Source organism: Dermacentor variabilis, chromosome 3, assembly GCF_050947875.1.
Source record: "Dermacentor variabilis isolate Ectoservices chromosome 3, ASM5094787v1, whole genome shotgun sequence".
NCBI classification, from domain to species: Eukaryota; Metazoa; Arthropoda; class Arachnida; order Ixodida; family Ixodidae; genus Dermacentor; species Dermacentor variabilis.
The window spans coordinates 54749647-54770565 of NC_134570.1; the positions used below are offsets into that span (position 1 = coordinate 54749647).

Sequence of the window (20919 nt, forward strand, 5' to 3'; positions counted from 1 at the left end):
TGTCATCTGTCTTGCCCGCACTTCCTTTCTTGAAAACGCTGCGCTCGTTACGTTCCTGTCGAGAATGCTCTGTCATGTGATGACGCGCATGTAGTTCGTGTCTTTGAAGTACCGGGCTCACAGCGTTAAAGAAAGGAAATGCGGGCAAGACAGATGACGATTATTGTTGTGTGGCAAATATACACCCCAGATGGTGTAAACTTTTTTTAGAGTGTATGCTGATCAGGAGGAAAACCGCAGTGCTGCAGAGAAGCTTCGCTCGGCCCCGACGATTGTGCGCGGGATCCCTACAATGCGCACAGGAACCTTCACGTTGAGGAAGATATATTCGTCCGTTGTATTGATCAAGCTGCATATGTTCGATACCGTGAAGCTCTCCTCAGCCCAGCTCTTTCGCCACCTCTCTCTAAAGTGTTTTCTTTGTGCTGGCGGGTTCTCTTCAATAATTATTAAGCATTTCTTGTCTTTAAATTTCAAAGGTGTGTGTGTGTGTGGGGGGGGGGGGGGGGTGAAACTGGATCTGTGCGCATCGGTCTAGCCACCATATATACCCGAGGTCTGACTTAAGACGAAAATGCGGCTGCGTAGAACACGGGTATCGTTTCGGCAGTGCTGGCGGGCTCACTTAGGAAAATACAAATAAGCTATATCCATCACTTGTCTGATGAGCGACGTCGTGTACGGTTTGTCTTTGCCGCGCCTCTCGTTTAGTTGCAGCGTCCGTCGCCAATGTTGTGATGGCAGCACCGGCGTTACGGCAGGCGTGCGCCATCTTGGGAGGAAAAGAGGGACGCCGATGGCAGCTGCGCTATGGCTCCCAGTTCGTTTCACCAGAAAAAAGGCTCTTTAGTGGTGACCAGCAACGAAAATCGCACGGCGCAGCGGGTCCACCCACACCAAGAGTTCAACAATGGCATCGTTATGAGCGCTCAGCCTCTCCGGGATAATCAGCTGTTTGAAGTTAGGATCGACAAGAAGGCAAGCGCCTCCACCTCCCTCAAATAAGAGTTACTACACTGCACCTGATCAGTCTCCGGAGCTCAGCTTTCAGCTCAAGAAGCTTTCAGGCTGTTTGGGTGCCATTCGCAAAGCGCATACGCACGGCAGTTCCCGGTGAAAGTTTACTTCCGACGCGTCGCTTTGGAGGTGTTCGAGAAACCGGCTCTTGAAACGATGTTTTGCGGCGGCTCCCGACGGGGGGGGAAAAAAGTAAAAATAAATTTCGGGTCGATCGTTTCACACCTCCATCGTTCTGTAGTCACACTTGTAACTTGCTTTATTGCCCTAGTGTACGTTTATCCGACAGGTCTGAACGTTTGAATCCTGCGATGGGGATGCCACACTACGCGGCTTTTTCCGTTCTCCGAGCTAAGCTAAAGCGCTGATGACAGCGCGCCCCTAAAGGGAAAGAACGTGTTTTCGCGTGAAATGCACATCACCAGGGCTCAAATGGATCTTGTTGACGTACTACATCTAGCGGTGTGACAAAATGTACTGCATGTGGAGTGGTATGATATCGTTCGGATAGCTTGTTGTGGAGGTTTGCGAAAGTTGTGGCGGTTTGGGAAAGTTGTCGCGGCGAAAGAGCTGTCTTCCAGTACTCAGCTGCCGCAATATTTTCCTTGATCGTTTACTTTTTCTTTCTTATTTAATTACTTTTTGAATACGACTTAGGTTGCAGTTTCCGTCTAGCGATATGAAGTAGCTTCTCTACAAGAACATCCGCTAGCAGATTCTTTTTGAATTTCTGGCCTCTATGCGTGTACCAGTCACTTCAGTAACTGTATCCCTTCGTCCGGTATTGCTGCCTGAAATGCTGTTTTTTTTACCTCCCTAAGCGACTATTGCATGGTGTTTTAACATTGGTCATCTTCGGCATAGTTTTATATCCCATTCAGGTGCCAGTTAATTGTGTCCATTAAACATTTCTTTTTTACCACACTTCTTGCGTTTTCAGACTTACGAAGAGCGTGCTGCGGCAGAGCATATCAGGAATATTTAATTTTTGGGTGAGCTTTAGAAGATCACAATATGTGGACTCAATGCCCAAACTCACTGCAGGAACATTAGATGTGAGAGAGCGAACTGTTTTATTACTGGCAAACCTTGAAAGCGCTTATCCAGAGACTTTAAAAGTATGCTTGATATAAAACCTGTTACATGAAAGCATGCAGGCACCGAGAGAAGACACTTGGATGTCTGCCTTCGAAGCCTTTCAATAAAATACTTGGCAGATATCATTCATATTTGTGACAAGTGACCTATCAGAAATGGCTCAAGGTGTACATGATGTGTTTTAAACATTGCTATGTTCATAGGTGCTTTTGATGCACTATCTTGCTGCACACAATTGGACACGCAGTGGCTGAAGTATGATAGGATTTCCACGCAACTCGTTGCTCAGCTAATGCATCCTACTAGCATGCAGTTGCGAGTTATCGGAAGTGCATCTCCAAAAGTATGAAATGCTATGACGAGACTAAAACAAAGATGGCAGTGCATTCGTGAACTCACAGCTGATAAGTATTGCAGTAACAAACTTGCAGTTAATAAAAAGAATGTTACGGGGGAGCATATGGGAGGCGTCTCGTCTATGCTGCGGAGAGAGTAGGCATTCCTAGTTTGGCCTCTCTGCACACGCTTATGCCAGTTGCCACAGCCATGGTCCGATGCAGCCAATCTACAAAAATGCCTATGCACAAGCTTTGTGTGCACGTAAAAAAAATAAATAAAAATAAAACTGGGGTGGTAAAAAGTAATATGGAGACCTCGACCACAGCATCTTGTATGGGAACTGTGCTGCCTTTGGTTATATCAGTGACATCAATAATCAGCTGGTGAAACTCATGTTGCAGGTGTCAACATGGAGTGGCTCCATAGAGATTGGCGTGACAGCCCTGGACCCCGGCACTCTCGCCTTTCCATCGAGTGCCACCAACCTCCGCGAGGGCTCTTGGGTCATGTCCGGCACTGGCGTGCTGCAGGACGGAAAGACGCTGGTTGAGGAGTACGGCACAGACCTCGACCAGCTGGGCGAGGGCGACCGCGTTGGCGTCATGCGCACCTCAGGAGGCGAGCTGAAGTTCTTTGTCAATGGCCGGAGCCAGGGTGTGGCCGCGAGTCAAATTCCGCCGCAGGTGCATGCTGTGGTTGACCTGTATGGGAAGTGTGCCCAGATATCCATCGTGGAAGATGGGGATCCACGTGAGTTTTTATCCTTGGACATCCACATTTCTTCTTCTCTTTTATCATTCCTTTTTTTTAGCCCACAGCAATGTATTATGCCAGCACAGGTTGAAATGCGAAAAGTGTACAACCAAGTCTGATGCGTCACATACAGCGTGTCTCGACACATTGACGGTTGTCGAGAATGATGTGACCCGAACGATCACGACACACTGAAGAATTCTTGTGCATGCTGCTTTCCACTGGGCTGCTTGAAAAACGAACTCTCCGCAATTTACATTTGTCAAATGAAGCAGCACGTCTAGAGGCATGACCATCTTTTAGTTAAATTCTGTTAGGTTAGTTTGCATAGTGTTGCACCTGTGGACTTCTGTGCCCGAAAGCTTTGCATTGTGAGTACACAAGTTTGTCTTCCTTCCTGGAGCTTTCGAGGTGTACGGCTGGAAGAAAAGGCCCAGTAAATGTCGAGTCAGCTGTCATCACTCGCGAGATCCAGTGCACATGCTTGGAAGGTTCGTGGGCTCTCGTACAAGCCGTGCGAGTTGGCAGTGCTACATAATTGACAATAGTAAATAAATGAAGTAAACAATAGAGATATGTACGATTCATGTGTTTTGTTTATTGCAGCGCTGTCGGCAGGGGATAACATAAGCTGCGAGAATATTGTCACCTTGGGGGCAGCCGCCTGTGCACCTTCATCGGATGATCCCCTGCGATTTCACACCCGGTGCGGTTCATTGGTCCAGCTGTCCAATGACAACCGGACAGCAGAGAGGCGGCGGCCCTCAGACGAGTTCAACAATGGTGTCGTTATGACGCACAGGTCGCTGAGAGATGACGAGTGGTTTGAGGTGAGGCTTGTCAAGTTTATTTGTATTGGTGTCTAACATTTTTACTTCACTGCTTAATTCTGCATTCTGCAAATCGTTGCTTCTGGGATTGCTTTCCGAAGGAAAAGAAAAGTACAACCTGGCTAATGTTTCAACCTCAGATATGTCTTGGAGATGCGTTCTTGTTTGCACGAACCTCCTTGCTTTAATTGGGCCTTTTTTCTCTTAATGCAAATAATTGCAATGAGAAGCAGCTCTACTCCCATTTCGTGCTTAACAGGCAGCACTATGGCAGTTACACAGGTAGTGGGGCTACTGAAATGTATTGCTGCTTGCATTTCATATTGAACTAACTTGTGAGTTGCAATGCCTTCTGCTGAATAACTGCTTTACATTCTGTAGCTATAGCATATGTTGTTGCGGTAAATCATGTGTTGTTCGTGTACCTCTAGCTTATAGTATATATAATGCACTATATTTTGACAGTAGTGCAGGTAGTGCGTCATGGAAGCTGTTCGCAGTCGTGCAAGCATACAAACATGTCACTCTGCTCATGGCTCCCTGGGTAATATGTTCAAATGTGCTGTGTCTTCTATGTGTCAATTTTGTCATTGGTATTGCAACTGTAATGCATGAGGTCGACTTTGTGCCAAGTCACATAGTACATTCCAATTTCTTTCTATCACGTAGCACGCACAATTTTTTGGTCACAAATGCATATTGCGGGAGTAGTTACTCTAGTCCTAGCAGCATTACCTGCTATGTATGAAACTAAGTGTGCCGAGTTTGGCTCACTCTAGCTGTCACCTTGATGTTTGTTGCGGTTTGTAGATGAAACAGGTGCAGTATTTGTAAATAGAATGGAAGCCACTGGGTGTCACTTGTGTTGCCATGTCCTCGCCGTGTCATGCCGTGCTCCAAGACTTCGAATGCTAGAAAGCTCTGGAGGGTGTAGTGAGAGAGATTGTTCACGTCTGTAGAGCTTTTGAGCAGTGAAGACACAATAGGAGGCCAACTCGATCTACTGGAGTCGGGTGCTATCATGCGTGCAGTGTCTGTTTTTAACGTGATAGTGTTAAGGGCCTCATGTCGCAGAATATCCGGCGTAGGCGTCCTGCGTGCAGTGTCGGATGTTGCTTCGGCAAAAATAATATTGCACCGAATTCTGAACCTCACATACCCAACCACTCTTCTACTACCAAAGTTGCTCATACCTTGTTTTTCATTCTTTACAAAGTTATCCTTTGGAATTTTGAGAACGGCAACCCACAAATGAATGTAATAGAAAGAAAAAAAGCACTTACAGCACATATCTTTTATGTTAGCTCTTCTCAGACTGAAATGTTAAAAGTGGGAAACAATAACAGGAGGTCGACCCAGGCAAGAGGCCACGTTTCTGCCAGAAAGCTTGCCTTCTTGCGTAGCATTCGCCGCCAGCGTCTCTCGGTAAACGTTATGGTTACATAAGCTGCAGTAGCTGGGAAGCATGAAAAGCATTCGGGGGTCTTTGAATGCTATTGCATTCCACTCGTAAAAGGCGAAGCTTAAGCGTCATCCAAATTTAAAAAAAAAAGACTACACCAGTGTACATCAGGGTTGCCGCATCTCTTCTCACTAAATGCGTAATTTAACATGGGGTTTTTGTCACTGGCAGCAATTTTCTGTCCTCCATAATTTATGCTGCGAGACCTCCTCCTGCCTCCTCTTGTGTCAAAGCACTGTCTGTTCTTAGAACTTGCTTTTCGTACACAGCTCCGAATCGATGAACTGGTGAACAAATGGTCGGGCTCCATCGAGCTAGGCGTTACCACGCACAGTCCCGAGACTCTGGAGTTCCCGGCAACCATGACAAACATGCGCTCAGGTCAGTCTCGGCGGCAGTTGTGTGCATCTTAACCGAGTGAGAATTCAGCCATTCATGTTAAAAGTGAACGGAAAGAGCTAGCTAAACAGGATCCAACTAGCCAAATGCTTAGCCTAACTTGCTTCTATAAATGGAGTGCTGTGCCGAGCTTCGATAAATTCCTGCGAGGCTGCATGATATCTGTGCGATTCTGTTTAAGAGCATCGGCTCCAGTAAAGAAAAATGATGTGGCTCTTTTTATGGTATCTTATACATTAGACTTCCGTTAATGCGGCTCCGTATAATTCTATTTTTCAGTTATTTCAATCCCGACAGAAGGGCGCGGCCAGCACCCATGCCTTTCTATAGGCCCAAGATTTAGATATTTCGATCCCAAAATTGGTCTTCACCAAATAATTCAAACTTGACCAGTCATTGTGCAACTGTGTGATCTCCATGGCTGCTCCTATAGCAGCCCCATTAGTGGCAGCTTGCCTCAGTGGAGCTTATTAAGGGCAGTGAATGCATTGAACGCACATCATCTTCAGCCGAAAAACGCTTATTTTCAACCTGCCCTAAGAAGACTTTTCAAGCAATAACAGTCGTTCACGATGTCTGATTACAGTATTTACCTGATTCTAAAGCGCACTTTTTTTTTTACCTTGAAAATTTGGCCTGAAATTGCCTGCGCCGTGCAATCGGATACAAAACCAAAACCACATTTGCGACGTTTGTATGCTTTACCTCATGACACAACGAAACCGACTTAAAGAAAACTGTGCAGCGAAGCTGACCTTTAAAAAACTGTCCGCCATTGTGCGACACACATTAGACCCTTGTCCAGTTTTCTTGCTAAAACGTTGTGTGTGCTTTCGATTTTGACCTTGTTTAGGAGCTTTTTCGTTTCTACATTAGTTTTCTACTTCGGACACAAAGAAAGCGGCCGCGCATTTGATTCGGGGGTGCGTTAGAATTGGGCAAATAGTACTGCCATGTAAATCAGTGGTGCATTAAGGCATTTTTCTGCATTTTGTTTAATTCGACCCACCAGATAATTTGATCAGTTTGGTCAGTCCCATCAGGGTCAAATTAACAGAAGTCGACTGTACATGCTTCAAGTTAACATCAGCACGCAGGCTGGCGGTAACTGCACATTTCCTCTTGCTTCCTATGCCAGGTACCATAATGATGAGCGGCTCAGGGATTCTCACAAATGGCAAAGGCAGTAGGCGGGAATACGGAAACTACAACCTGGATGAACTTCATGTAAGTGGCCATGGAGGCAATCGCTTTGTCTAGTTCATTTGGTTGAATAGTTCTTCAAACTGCACTTCTTTGCTGTGATTTACTGTGATAGCACTACAAGCACGAAACTGGGAGACTGCAGATCACGCTGAAGATTGGACTCATGTAACAGCGTCAATGTGCAATTACGAGGCAGCCGACGCAGGGTTTGTTGGGCATGTTGGGTGCGTGATGCGTGATGCCCTTACTGTGCTTCAGAAGCAATGGCAGGCAACACACTTGCACAGCGTAATGCAGGACATGCAGGACATGTACAACATGGTTTTCGACGCAGGAAGCAATCACAGCATCCCTTCTTGAAGGACAACTGTTTACTCTTTTTTAGGTGTCGGTAAATGTAGTGTTGTCATGTTGCGGCATCATCATTGTCATCGTGCTACTGTTGTCACATTGTTGTTGCACACAGTTGGGGAAGTTTGCGCACGATTGCGGTAGCTTTGCGCAAGGTTGGTGGTGTTGAGGGGGAGTCGAAGGAGGAATTGCTGTCGCAGTAAAGGAGATCAGAGTTGGGAGAAATGGCTGAAGTCTGCTTTTCCTTTCCCATCTTAGCGTTACTTCTCACTAATATGTCTCACCTAAATCCTCTTCTTGCTCTTTACGTTTGTAGCACGCTTCTGTTGACCGCTCACGAGATTGCAGCGAGCTCTGTCAGAGTTCCCCTGATCACGTGATGCAGGAGGGCGACAGGATAGGGGTAGTGCGCAAGTCCAACGGCAACCTGCACTACTACATCAACGGCATGGATCAGGGTGTGGCCTCGGGGAATGTGCCCAAGGTGGTGTACGGAGTGGTGGACCTGTACGGCATGACCGTCAAGGTCACCCTGCTTGACCACAACGAGAGCTCTCACAGACACGTGGCATCTCCCAGCGATGAAAGCAAGGCCATCAAAGGTGTGTGAGCTCTTGTGCTAGCTTCGCGCCAGTGCTGCAAAGTTGCATGCATTCTGGCTTTACTGTGAACTTGTTTCAGCAACTGAAAATTATTATTACTTTTTTTTCTTTGGCTGCAGAGTCTGCTGGCTCACCTGTTTGTCTTGATATTCACTTTTGTAGTCTGTAGGTTAGAATCCAGAATATTAGAGCCATGACGTCATGTGACCTTTTGGTGCCTGCAGTATGACAAAAGCATGGGCTTCAACATCGCAATGCATCACGGTGTTGTGTCAGCCAAACGCGAGAATCTCGGAGGCCATGCAAAACTGGATGTACACTGTGAACTTTGTCTCAGTATCATGAAGTAGGGCTGTTCTTAATAAATTCATAAGGCTAGCTTATCACTTTCTGATCAATCTCGCTACCACTCGAAGGTCACGGAACGAACACACAGCTGTTCCTACATTGATTTTTATCTCCTTTTTATGCTTAATCCCATTGGCTTTTCACTACTCTTAGGGAGCTGTTGACAGTGGTGCAAAATGTCGGCACCACATATTCTGTATTTATGTAGTTAATAGCATGTTTAAAGTTCAGTACATGATTTATAGAGGAAAGACCCTATTATCTGCCAGGCACTGAAAAAGCTACCAAAGTAGACTGGCTTAGGCACTTCCTGGAAAGGCAAGGAAGCAAGTAGCGTAGAAAGCAATGGCCCTTTATGCAGGTGGTCAGCTTCTGTGTTGGTTGAGTTCACTGTCTTAAGTGATATACTTGAAGGCATCAGCAGTCATTTATCTCCACTAGATGAAACAGGCAAGCAATATTACTGGGCGGATTATTTTGAAAAGTGGATTGCATGTTGTTCTGTTCAAGTTTTAAGCACTGGACAAGCCAGCACTCAAGGACTTAATTATGATTTTTTTTAACTAGAGTGCATTGATAGGATTTAACTTGAAGAGGCCTTCATTGGACAGCAGACTTAAAAACCCGTGCATAGAAGAAAGAGCAGTTTTCCTTAAAATCTATCTGCTTATTCCGAAGAGCTTACTGTGTTAATGTACATATGAATACTTATACACAAGACATCCAGGAGAGACCTGGCCATTTTGAGTACCGTGTAACATTCTTTTTCAAGGTTCTTCAAGTTTTGAGATGAGTGTGTTTCACTAATTTCTCTGAAAGTGGACCCGCTGATGTTTTCGTCGCTTGCATTTGCGAACCATTTTCGTTTCGCAGATGACACAAATGACCGGGAGACTGAGAGGTTGCTGTTCCACCCACGCTGCGGCGGACGCGCTGTGGTTGTCAACGACGGCCGCACTGCGCGGAGACCCAGGTGAGCTTCTGTTTGCTTAAAGAAATCCCTGCCTTCAGAAAAAATTTGCACGTGAATTAATTTTCATTGGCCATTTTTCCTAAATAATGAAAGCTTATCTTGTAATGTCAAACTTTATTGTCGTAACTATTGATGCCACTGGTTCAGACGACGCAATATTTTCGAACTAATATGTGGCAATACCTTGTAGCTAATAAAGGAATAGTTTAAATGTCGCATGTGGAGAAGATGAATCTAGTCTTATAATTTGGCTATATCCTGATGAGCCTTCTGCATTCTTTACTAAGTGGGCCTTGCCTTTTCTCTCAAGGCCTATGTAGCAAAAGATTTGAACAAGAAGGACCATCAAATGAATGCATGCAACTCCATGTGATGCAGGCACTGCAGCAATGAGTTTGTGCATTTGTTGTACATTATGCAATGAGTACAGTCCTCAGGAACATTAGGCTTGAGTTTCGCCTCGTTGAGCATCTTATTCCTGATATCCTAGAGTACCAGGGCACAGCCACAGAAGGTGATGAGTATCCACCCTAGATGCAGGAGCAGGGCACTTAGTACGAATTCCAGGTTTGTTGGTTGTAGATCCCCGAACTTGTGTGAGGGCAGGTGTCAGGGCCACTTCAGCCTGAAGCCTCCAAAGACAAACTTCCTCTAATTGAGGATAGGTTGTGCACAGCAATCCACAAGGCAGTCGGAAACCAGCGAGGAGGTCAAAGGTGTTAAGATGCAGCGCAACACAGACAGGGATAAACAAAGACGCGGACCAGCACAAGTCCATGTCTGGTCCTTCGTTTGTCCTTGTCTATGTTGTCGTGTATCTTTCCCTCGGCATAATGAATGAAGCCCAGGAACAAGTTTTGTTAGGGTCAAAGAAGTTATGCAATACTGGCAGCTGTTTGCTCTATATTAAATGTAGGTGTTGGAGGTTGTGCATGTCTCCTAGAAGGCATTAAAATTTAAAGCCAATCGTGCTCCTGTAAACAACCCTGAGCAAGAATTAGAATTGTGAGTGGGCAAATTGGAGGCCATATTTTGGAGCGATGAATGGCATTTTTCGTTCTTTTTGCCACTCTCCAGCGGTTCGGACGTTGCTGAGTAACCGTTATCATCAGGATTAACCCCTCGGCAGGGTGGGGCATGGCCGTGTGATAAATTGCTGCTCTCACAGCTGTTGCGGGTGAACATTCTTGCCTGTTCAGTGCCCTGGATGGCTTCAACAACGCCGTCGTCCTTACGAACCGTGCGTTACGTCCGGACGAGCTGTTCGAGGTGGTCCTGGAGCAGCAGGTGTCCAAATGGACGGGCTCCATCGACATCGGGGTGACCATGTTCCCACCGCACCTGCTCGAGTTCCCCACTACCATGACTAATGTGCGGTCGGGCACCTGGGTCATGACTGGCTGTGGTGTCATGCACAACGGCACCGAGGTCATCAAGGACTATTGCCAGAACCTAGACACCTTGCAGGTATGATACTGACAACCAAATGTCCCGACAAAAAAATATTCTTCAATCTGACAACTGATAGCGAAACTGTATCGTGACACATTGTGAGCCGCAGCAGTCAGTGCTGCTACTATTTAGCACTGTGCTGCTAAATTGCATCTGCAATCCTGCTCACATGACTACCACGTTTCTGACCAACAATAAGGTGCGATTTTCACCTGCAGCAAAACCACTTCAACGGGGCACATTTCAGTCTAGTAAAAATTGCAGCTCCTTCAATACATTGGAGTGCCGTATTAGTGTCTAAAAGCTTCCAGCACTTTGAGTTGTCAATTGGTTTCAGCTTGCACTGCCATCCTGCCAATATCCTGGTTAGATCAGATGGTTGAATGACTGTCTTGGCAAGGCAGTAGTCCCTGGTTATATTCTCAGACAAGATTAATGTTTCCTTATTTGCAAAGCTTGCTTTCCAAGGACATCGAAATGAGTGTTTATTGGGATCTTGCTGTCGTAATATAGACTGCAATCTTTTTCTTCACATTATGTCTTTGTGACAGCCTGGTGATTGGGGGTGCACAAGACTTATTAGTCACCTCATGAGTGGTAGAGTTTCAGCTTTTTTTGTTAGCTGGAGAAGTTAAGTTGAGCCTAAAGAACACATAGTTCTGACAGTACAAAGTAACGCAGGGTTCTACAGTCAGAGCTTTGTCATCAGCCCATTTATGTGGGCTGCAGGACAAAGGCCTCTCTCACTTACCTCAAGTTACCCTTCTCTTGTGCTAGCTGACTCTAACTTATGTCTGCGAATTTCCTAATTTTGTCACGCGACCTAATTCTGTGCTGTCCTCCATTGCACTTCTCTTCCCTTGGCACTCGTTCTGTAAGTCGAACAGACCACCGGTTAGCCACTCTACGCATTGCATGCCCCGCCCAGCTTCAATTCTAGGGCATTGGCCAGTCCCCTTTGCATACTAATCCACACTGCTGTCTTCCTGTTTCTTAATGGTATGCCTATGATTTTTCATTCCGTCGCTCATTGTATAGGCTTAACTTCTCAAGCTTCTCTGTTAACCTCCCACTTTCTTCCCCATATGTTAGTACTGGTAGAATGCAACTATTGTATACATTTATTTTTAAGGTAAGCAGTAAGCTGCCGGTCATGACTTGGTAATGCCTGCCATATGCGCTCCAACCCACTTCTATTCTGTGAGTCGCTGTAAACAATGATATCACTAACCAGCAAATGGTGTGAGTGCCAGTGCATTCAAGTAGCGTGACTTCGTGTTTCACATCAATGTCTGTATCTGTTGGGGCAGTGAAGAAGGTAAAACATGATGTGCCAATGTTGCGCTTTGGATGACCCATGTACGCAGGTTGGGGACAAAGTTGGCGTGAAACGAACATCTGAGGGCAATCTGCATTTCTACATCAATGGAGTGGACCAAGGCGTAGCAGCTCACAACGTGCCTGCTCGGGTGTATGGTGTCATTGATCTTTATGGACAAGCTGCCCAGGCTTCTGTGGTGGACCACTCTGGTAAGCCAGCATATTGCATTCCTTTGTTATATTGCTGTACCTTAGGAGCATGCCATAGGTCAGGCTTGTTATCAGTGTCTGACCTGTATAACTCAGCTTTGCTCAAAACCCACCACTCTACTCTCCCCTCCCCCAATCACAGTTCTCATAAAAGAAAAAAGTTGGAAGACGATTCAACTTCTGGTTGAAGTCGATAAAAGACAATGCCTTCTTGAGTGAGTTAGGGGTAAGAATGGGGTGTGTGAGCCATATGATTTACTGTGAGAGCCACACTGGAGTGACGTTTGATCAACGTCAACTAAAGGTTCAATCGCATCTCACATTTTTTTTCGTCTGTAATAATTGGCATCATCATCATCAGTCATCATCAGCCAGTCATCACATAACCAGTGGCACTTATATTTAGATTGCACTGTCTTCGGGATCAGCCTGCATAGGAGGCTAGAAACAGCTTAGAAACAGACATACCCGATACAGCAAGGTAGTGGCAATTCGCCAAGGAAGGCATTGTCCTAAAAAAAAAATGATCGAAGTATTGGGCAGAAACTATCAGCGGGTGATTCTCAAAGTCAAGTGATAACTCCTTGGTAGACCTGTTGAAATTCGCTGCTGGGGACACTTATTAGTTAGCTCTATTGCCTAATGCTATGAGACATGTGGGCACACAGATGTTAAACTACCTCCTGGGTCAGCCCACATTACAAACCACAAAAAGAAAAACCTTTGCGAGGGCACACATTGCACACTGACGTCAGGATCGACCGACCAAGTCATCACCTTTGGCCGCACCGTCTCCGAGATCGGCCCACGCAAAGTGGGGTAAAAGACCAAAGGAAGCTCTGCTTTTAATGAAGAAATCTGTATTTAGTTTGTGCTGATAACTGCATGCAACAACCTTCAGGCCTTTGTGAAAGCAGCATGACATGGTTGTTGGCACAAACCAGAGCATCAGAAACAATTTCATTTGGTATGCTGGGTTATCTCCGCTTTTACTGCCACTCCGTGTTGAAGGGTTGCGGGGATTTAAGGTAACGTGGAACGTATATGTGCGTGAATGTCGTCGTTTGGCTGGCAGTTTCACACCAATGAGAACATAGTGTTCAGGTGCAGCTTCGTGGCAGTGCGCTCTGCCTTTTTTGTGACGCCACACTCGCGAGCCACACTTACGTATTAATTCCCACTCCTGCTTTGTACATGACTCTCTAATGCCCAAACATAGTTCCTCATCAAGGAAAATTAGAACAACTTGTTTGCCTTTATTTCTGACCACGAAGAGCACATTCATACAAAAACAGTCAGTGTAATTTAAATTTGAACAAAATTGGTTTAGTAATTAATATAATTAACAGTTGGTTTACTGAACTATCGCCAACCAGAAACTCACTCCAGTGTATCAAAAACGCTGCTATGGGCGGTGCAATAAGTTTCCTCTGCTTCCATCATAATGAGGTATCAAAGCAACCTATAATATATCCCTTCACCAACCTATCAGATAGGTTGGGCATCACAGGATTTTGTTCCTTAGAACCTTATTGTGAGTTATGCATGCAAAATTACAGTATACGAGCCACTGAGTCGCTTACCGTGAGCAATGGCTTGCATTTTACCCGTTTTCCCAAAGGCACTGAAACTGCACCCGTGCCGGAGCTCTTGTTGGCAGTGCCGTCGCCGTCTCTGGCCCTGACAGCGGGTGAGCCGCTGGTTGCCGAGCTGCGCTTCAGCAAGAGGCATGGTCGTAACGCACGGGTTCTCAACAACGGGCTGACGGCAGTGCGCCCGAACGCTCACGGCGAGTTCAACTTTGCCATCGTCATCAGCGACCGGCCTCTCACCGACAACCAGCTCTTCGAAGTGGTCATTGATCAGATGGTTGACCGGTGGTCGGGATCCATCGAGGCCGGTGAGTCTCCAGCACAGAGGCAAGAAAGAGAAAAGAAAGACCACGAGGGTGCGTCGCGTGATAATATTGAATCCTAGTCATGAAACAGTTATTCTGCAGATCCAGTGTCCATATTGAAATCTATCTGGAGCAGTTTAATTGAAGGCTGTACAATTGGTCATCTTCTGCACAGCATTTTGCGGCATAGCAACTGCACGCCTGCCAGGCGACATGGCGAGATGCGCATAGCCCCATCACGCTACCGCAGATTACCAGTCAATGGGATCAGACCACTTTGCTATGACACCCATCTGTGGGTCCACCTGCTGAATAAAAGTTGGCCAGTCCTGAAAATAGTGTGCTAGTTTGATTGCTCCATCTGTAGGATTGGCCCACTTTACTCGATGAGAAACCGACCGACAAGATGCACCAGTCTGAAAGAACTTCAATAAAGAAATTATACGCTTGAAGACGCACAGTTGATGTAGTGAGAATATTAGTTACCATTTCTTTTTCCTCTGTTTAATTGCGTAGAGGGCAGAGCCAGCAACTAGCATATCTGCCAGAGTAGTGCAGCTGATTCGTTACATGAGTGCTGTCCTATGTGTGAGCTATTCAGCGTGACGGCAGCAGCAGCCACGGTCATCAAAATCCTGGAGGGGTTTGTGGAGAAAACTTCATTTCAGTATAAAGGAAAGGCTCATGGGAAATAGGCCCTCACCAGGTGATAGGCACATGCTAATTTCTAGCCACTGTGCACGCAGAGAGTAAAGGGGAAAGTAGAGCTAAGGTTGGGAAAGATAACGGTGGTGATGATGTCACTAAGAGCTACCTCAAACTACACGATGCTTTGAAAGGTCAGGCAACCATGCACAACCTATTTCCCAAGAGTTCGATGTGCAGGTGGGCCTTGGAAGGAATGGAGGGGTCACGTCAAGAGAAGGTTGTTTTGCCGAGGATAGCTGCCCCGTCATCATGCTCCCTCCTAGTGTTTTTTATTTACCTTGTGTTGTTTATAAACCTTTTCCTTTATTATTAGATTTATAATGTTTATTGCGCATTCACTTGTACAGTCGCTGAATTCTGTGTCACTTGTATATGGCACTGGCAGCCATAGTTTGCAACTTAACACAAATATAAACACTTCAAACAACTTCTCTCTGTTAATCTACATTTTAGTTGACAATTGACACAACAGAACAGAGAACATAGTCAACAGCTTAAGACATTGCAGTCAGTTTGACACATTGTACTGCAACTGAAATTTCTTTATAACATGCCTCAACATTCCTTAAGGAAATTTTTTTAAGTGGACAAATGACTTATACACAAATCTTTATTGAACTTCCCCTTGCATTTGCACAAGGAACACCATATTATAACCTCTGTTGTAACCTCTGTTATAACCTCTGTGGTCACAGATTCAATAAATAAATAAATTAATTAATAAACGTAGGCAGTTACAATGAAACGCATGTGCAAGTTTCCACATCAGACACTTCCCACAAATTTTACAGTGAAGTTTCTTAGACATGGCTCAAAATATTGATCTTAACAGTTTTCGATGTTTATAGACATGTGATGCAACCTGCTAAAAGTGTTGGCCAACTGTTTGGGGTTGTGCACAAAAAATGTAAGTGTCCGAATTTCCTCAACATTGCAGGAGTCACGGCCATCAGGCCGGAAGATCTGGAGTTTCCCAGCACAATGACTGACATCACTCACGATACGTGGATGCTAAGGTAGGCGATCAGTGTTTCTCTTTCATTCGCAGTGCTTGACAATGAATCCGCACAAAATGATTTGGCATCTGGGCGCATGCCACGCTTTCGTGCAAGGGTAGAAACAGAAAGTGTTTTGCACTGCTAGATACCTTGGCCTGCAAGTCTTATGGATGGTCTTTGGTGTGGAAGGTAAATAGAATATCGGTATGCTGGCCAAAGAGGTGTTTACAGAGGCTAAAAACAATTCCGGCTTGTGTCGGAAGCCTTGCAATGGTACACTTTGGCTTGCTCCTGCAATTACAGTAGACTTTTATTCATTCGACTCCGGCTAATTATGACCCTAACGGCTGCACTGTCTGTCTTGGGGGCATTACTAGCAGGGAAGTGCTGATGAAAGCGTCTGTTTCTTGTAAAAACGGTACCTCACAACAAGTGGTTACAGTATTGACCGAACTTAAACCTTGTTTTTGATTATCGTGTTCACACCAATCATTTTACCATTCTTTATTTGCATCTCGGAACATCACAGAACTTATTCCAAAAGAATACAAATACAGTTGGCTGCCAAATATTGAGACTGATACTTCGGACCGACTCAATTATTCAGACCTACCAGCTGCAATGCCACCTTATAATAGGGCAAATGTATAACGGCAACCAAAATTTTGGCTAACATTACGCGCAAAAAAGCTAAATGAACATCTTCATTCTTCTGTACTGTGGATCATCCTTGCAGCGACTAGCAGAGTGCCTGTTTTACAGTGTCCCTAAGGAAGAATGCAAATTATTAAAAATGAACAGTCAGCAGCTTCAGTAATAAAACACGCTTTAGTGTTTTTTTACTTCAACTGGTACTATTCTCAACATCTTGAGATTGGCAGTCCTGCCCTGCCATTCTCGTTAAAGCCCCTAATTTGATGTGAATTTCTTCTTTCGTTTTTTTCTTACAGTGGTTCGACCATCATGCGAAATGGCAACACTGTGCGGAATGGCTACAAGTGCGACCTGGACCAGCTTGGCGTAGGAAGCCGCGTGGGAATGATGCGAGATTCCGACGGCTGCCTGCACTACTTTGTCAACGGAGAAGACCAGGGAGTCGCTTGCAGGAACATCCGGTCACGTAAGCTGCATTTTCAAGAACTTGTTTTACCTTGAGAGGTTGAATTCTAGGCCCCGGCAGGAGAAGGTCCCCACAAAAGGTGCCAGTAACTTTCACTTTCAGTGCACCCCAAGAGACCGACGTCACCACGTTAAAATTGCATGTGCGATCGCCCTTTCAGCACTGTGATGACTATGGTATTTGATTCTTTCCTGATGCACACCCATGAGCAAAAGATGCAGATCACAGGGCCACCGAAAAAACTGAGTTTCTTCGCCATTAACATGCGTAAACTGCAATTGATGAGTGTACTGAAAATTTCGCAATGCCAAGTTGAACGCTAGTCTTTAATTTAAGTTACATTCACAGGCAGAGGAGAAAATCAGCTTTATCACGCCATCCCTGGTTCATATACAGTTGGAACCCGCGATAACGAAATACCGCAACAACGAAATTCCCACGACAACGAAACATTTTCGTATCCCCGGCGAACGCCCATAGGATTCAATGCATTTCGTCCCTCTCGGCAACGAAATGTAGCTGTACTGCAATCCCGCATCAACGAAATTTGCCGGAACGTAACTCCGCATATTGCGTAAGGCTAGCAGGCTCCGAGATGTGCTCAAATGCGATTGTTATGCATTAAAATTGCGTAAAATACCACCACATTACACTTGCGTGAGCGCCGCCATTTTTGTTCACCAGAACAACCAAGCGCCGGAAGCGATCAGTGCGCTGGAAACACGTCATGGCCGCCATCTTGTTTGTTGATCGCCCGTTTGCAGCGGCACCATGAGCGGCACGCACGTTGCTACCGACATGTGATTACGGTGTTTGCGCGCCTACCAGGCGAGATCGTTGTTCGAAACGCGCGTTCATTTTGCGTTCCCCGCGGTTGACGACTCGGCGAGGCCTAGTCCAATCTCGTGAGGCGATACTTCACGCAAACTGGACGCGCGTTTCGAACAACAATCCCTGATCGCGGCAGTGCACTGCGTAATGTGCGCCTAGGTGGGAAAAATGCAGCAAAAACAAAGAAATCCACGTCCCACCTACGTGGAATTGTTTATGACGCTGGAGATGGCGGTCGCGGCATATGGAGTGTCACGCATGGGGCCATGATTGACCGATCGTCAGGGAATACGCATCCCTTGCTTCAAGAACGCTGGTTTTGGTGCCACCTGACAGGCATCGTGTGCGGATTCTACGCCGGATGTAGATTGGCGCGAAAGGGCCGTTATCTCAATCGTTTTCTTTCGCGTACACGAGATACGATCACTTTTGCGATCGGCACCAACCGCGTCGGCACCTACGGGCAACAGCGTGCGCTGGAGAAATGCTGCTGCATGCGCTGTTGCTTTGCGTCCGGTGCAAGTTACGCAAAATCTCGGCAAGTGATCGCACCTCCGAAAGCAGTTGACCGTAAATTCTGCGCTACGGCACTACTGCCACTGCTGGTCGACGCATGCACCACACTTTGTACTGTCAACAATGCGGTTCTATATCCTCGAGCAAAGCTTGCAAAGTAAGCTAACGGAATTTGGACAGTAAAGTTTTGTTCTGCGATGCATTACCTATCTGTGTTGTCTCTTTTCGCAACAACGAAATTCTCGCGACAGCGAATTTTTTCGCGTTTCCCGCCGATTTCGTTATTGCGAGGTTCAACTGTACTTTTGCTCACAGGTGTATTTCGATTCGTGGCAACATTGAGGAGAATGCCATTGTGGACTTTTCTTTCAGTGAGTTTGGTTGGGGCGGGATTGCATCTTCTCAACCACACTTCTATTGTGAGAACTTTTTACTGTCACCTCCACGCTTCTTAGTGTAGTCCGCCCTTGAGCCCAGTAAGGACTACTACTACTACTACTACTACTACTACTACTACTACTACTACTACTACTACTACTACTACTACTACTGCTGCTGCTGACATCCTTTCCTGCGGTGGTGACATCCTGAAATCAATCTATTGGCAAGACAGGCTGAAGTGGAGTCGTGAAATGAGCTCGTAAGCTTGCGTATTACCACGTGACTGTAGTGACCTTGCATGCAGTGAAAATTGGGATGTAGATTCTGTTTATAGTGTGACGTCACACAGATGACGGGTGGCACTGTAGTCACATTGACTGCTAGCAAAGAATTTTTTAGCTCCGGTTGTGTAAATTTTGTCTAAAAAGTAAGAATAGTACTTGTAGCCAAGCTTTCAAAAGTGATTCGGCAAAGGAGCTGTGAACTAGGTGCTTCAAATATGTTAAGAGAGCGTAAACTTTATTTTCAAATCAATAATAATAATATGTTGAAGTCTGCCCATTTTTTTTTTACACTTTCTAAAGGCCTAGACTGAAGATCTGCTCTAGCAGTCAGATTTTAGCTTTCTTTAAAGGCAATGATTTCCAGTAAAAATCTATTTAGCAGCCTGTTTAAAGAGTCATTCCTGTGTTTAACCTGTATTTCTGAGCAGGGAAGAGCCCTCGTCATTTTTAGTCAAAGCTTCCTCTTAAAGGGATGCTAAAGAGGAAAATTACTTGAACTGTGCTGGTAAATTACCTTTCCACAATACTAAAAATGGCACTCTTACTGTGAGAAAGTGCTTAGTGAGGCAGAAAAGATGCAAAAATGAGACAGATAGCAGTGGCACCTTGAAATTCCCATACCAGCTTTCCGTGTGATGTCACAAATTTTGATGCCATATGCTCGGGGCCTAGTTTAGCTTCTATGGGTGAAGCTGAACTATGTTGTATTCTTAAAGAGCCAGAGAAGGAGCATGAAATGTTTCAAGAACTTTTGCTGAACCACGTCCGAAATTGAAAAAAAATGCTTTGCAATTTGTGACATCACACTAACCTATTGGCCCTGGGGTTTCAAAATGAAATTCAATAATGATGCTTTGACCGTCGTTTTGAGCCCAATAATCAGCCCATTACTGTAAAATCAACGAGAGTGGAGTTCCTCAAGAATAATTCATCAATCTATTCAGACCCAGTGTTGCAGCTGCCAATGTGTGCTGGATGCATTTGGTTAATGTTTGCCCTTGCCTCCCCACCCCACCCCACCCTCCCATTTCAGCTGTCTGGGCTGTGATAGACCTCTACGGCCAGTGTGCACAGGTGTCCATCGTGCCGCAGCAGCGGATCTCTCCACCAGCAGCCCTGCCTGCCAAGGTGGCTAGTCCGGAGGTCACCAGGGCGAGCATCACGCCTGCACACAGCGTGTGTACGTACAAGGGCTCAAGCCTTTTACAACAAGCAGCAGTCATTGCCACACTGTATCTGCCACATGACTGATTGGCCATGGCATGCTATGCTGAGCACAAGGTTTCGGGTTGTGTTACTGAACTCTGAATGGCTAGATTTCACAGCAGAACACACTATCACAAAGGAGTACTGCTTGTCTCGTTTGTGTGTCTGTTCCTTTGTGGTCCTCTGTTTTGTGCTAAAATCTAGCAATTTGTAGCTAACGTTGTAAAGTCGTAGCCGTAACGTTTGTTTGCCGTCTGTGGTCCAACCAAGCCAAGCCGATGGCCAAGACATGGACACCACTGGCAGGCTTTGAACGCAGAGGGGACTGCAAATGGATCGGTGTGCTGCTACTACCACCGTCGACCTAGCCCGTGCGTCTTATCTCACGCTCAATCACTGATAAGGTAATATAAGTGTGAGCATGTTGGTGGAACCATGATGGCTTGTCACTGCCCGCCACACAGCTGAAGCCACTAAGCCTAACCAGCAGCACTTCATCAGGAGTTGTGCAACCAGCGTTTGCAGCTTCGTGCCAGTCAACATAGCAGGATATAACAGAACATAACATAGCAGAACATAACTACGTTCGTGGCCACCATGTTTGCAGCATCACATATT

At 45.7% G+C, this 20919-nt stretch overlaps 1 protein-coding gene across 4 annotated transcripts in view; it reads left to right on the forward strand.

Annotated features, from left to right (window-relative positions):
• The first annotated feature begins 780 nt into the window (after window positions 1–780).
• Window positions 781–20919, forward strand: part of Neurl4 (neuralized E3 ubiquitin protein ligase 4) — a 44872-nt gene continuing 24733 nt past the window's right edge. The window contains exons 1-13 of one of the 4 annotated variants that reach the window (XM_075685137.1): window positions 781–978; window positions 2856–3204; window positions 3814–4037; window positions 5769–5880; window positions 7037–7125; window positions 7772–8057; window positions 9279–9378; window positions 10578–10845; window positions 12198–12360; window positions 13982–14308; window positions 15903–15981; window positions 16914–17083; window positions 20129–20275. In XM_075685137.1, the coding sequence (XP_075541252.1) occupies window positions 811–978; window positions 2856–3204; window positions 3814–4037; window positions 5769–5880; window positions 7037–7125; window positions 7772–8057; window positions 9279–9378; window positions 10578–10845; window positions 12198–12360; window positions 13982–14308; window positions 15903–15981; window positions 16914–17083; window positions 20129–20275 (2482 nt within the window). In that variant the 5' untranslated portion in view covers window positions 781–810. The remainder of the gene's footprint in view (window positions 979–2855; window positions 3205–3813; window positions 4038–5768; window positions 5881–7036; window positions 7126–7771; window positions 8058–9278; window positions 9379–10577; window positions 10846–12197; window positions 12361–13981; window positions 14309–15902; window positions 15982–16913; window positions 17084–20128; window positions 20276–20919) is intronic. The other 3 variants (XM_075685138.1, XM_075685139.1, XM_075685140.1) reach the window with 3 other exon arrangements.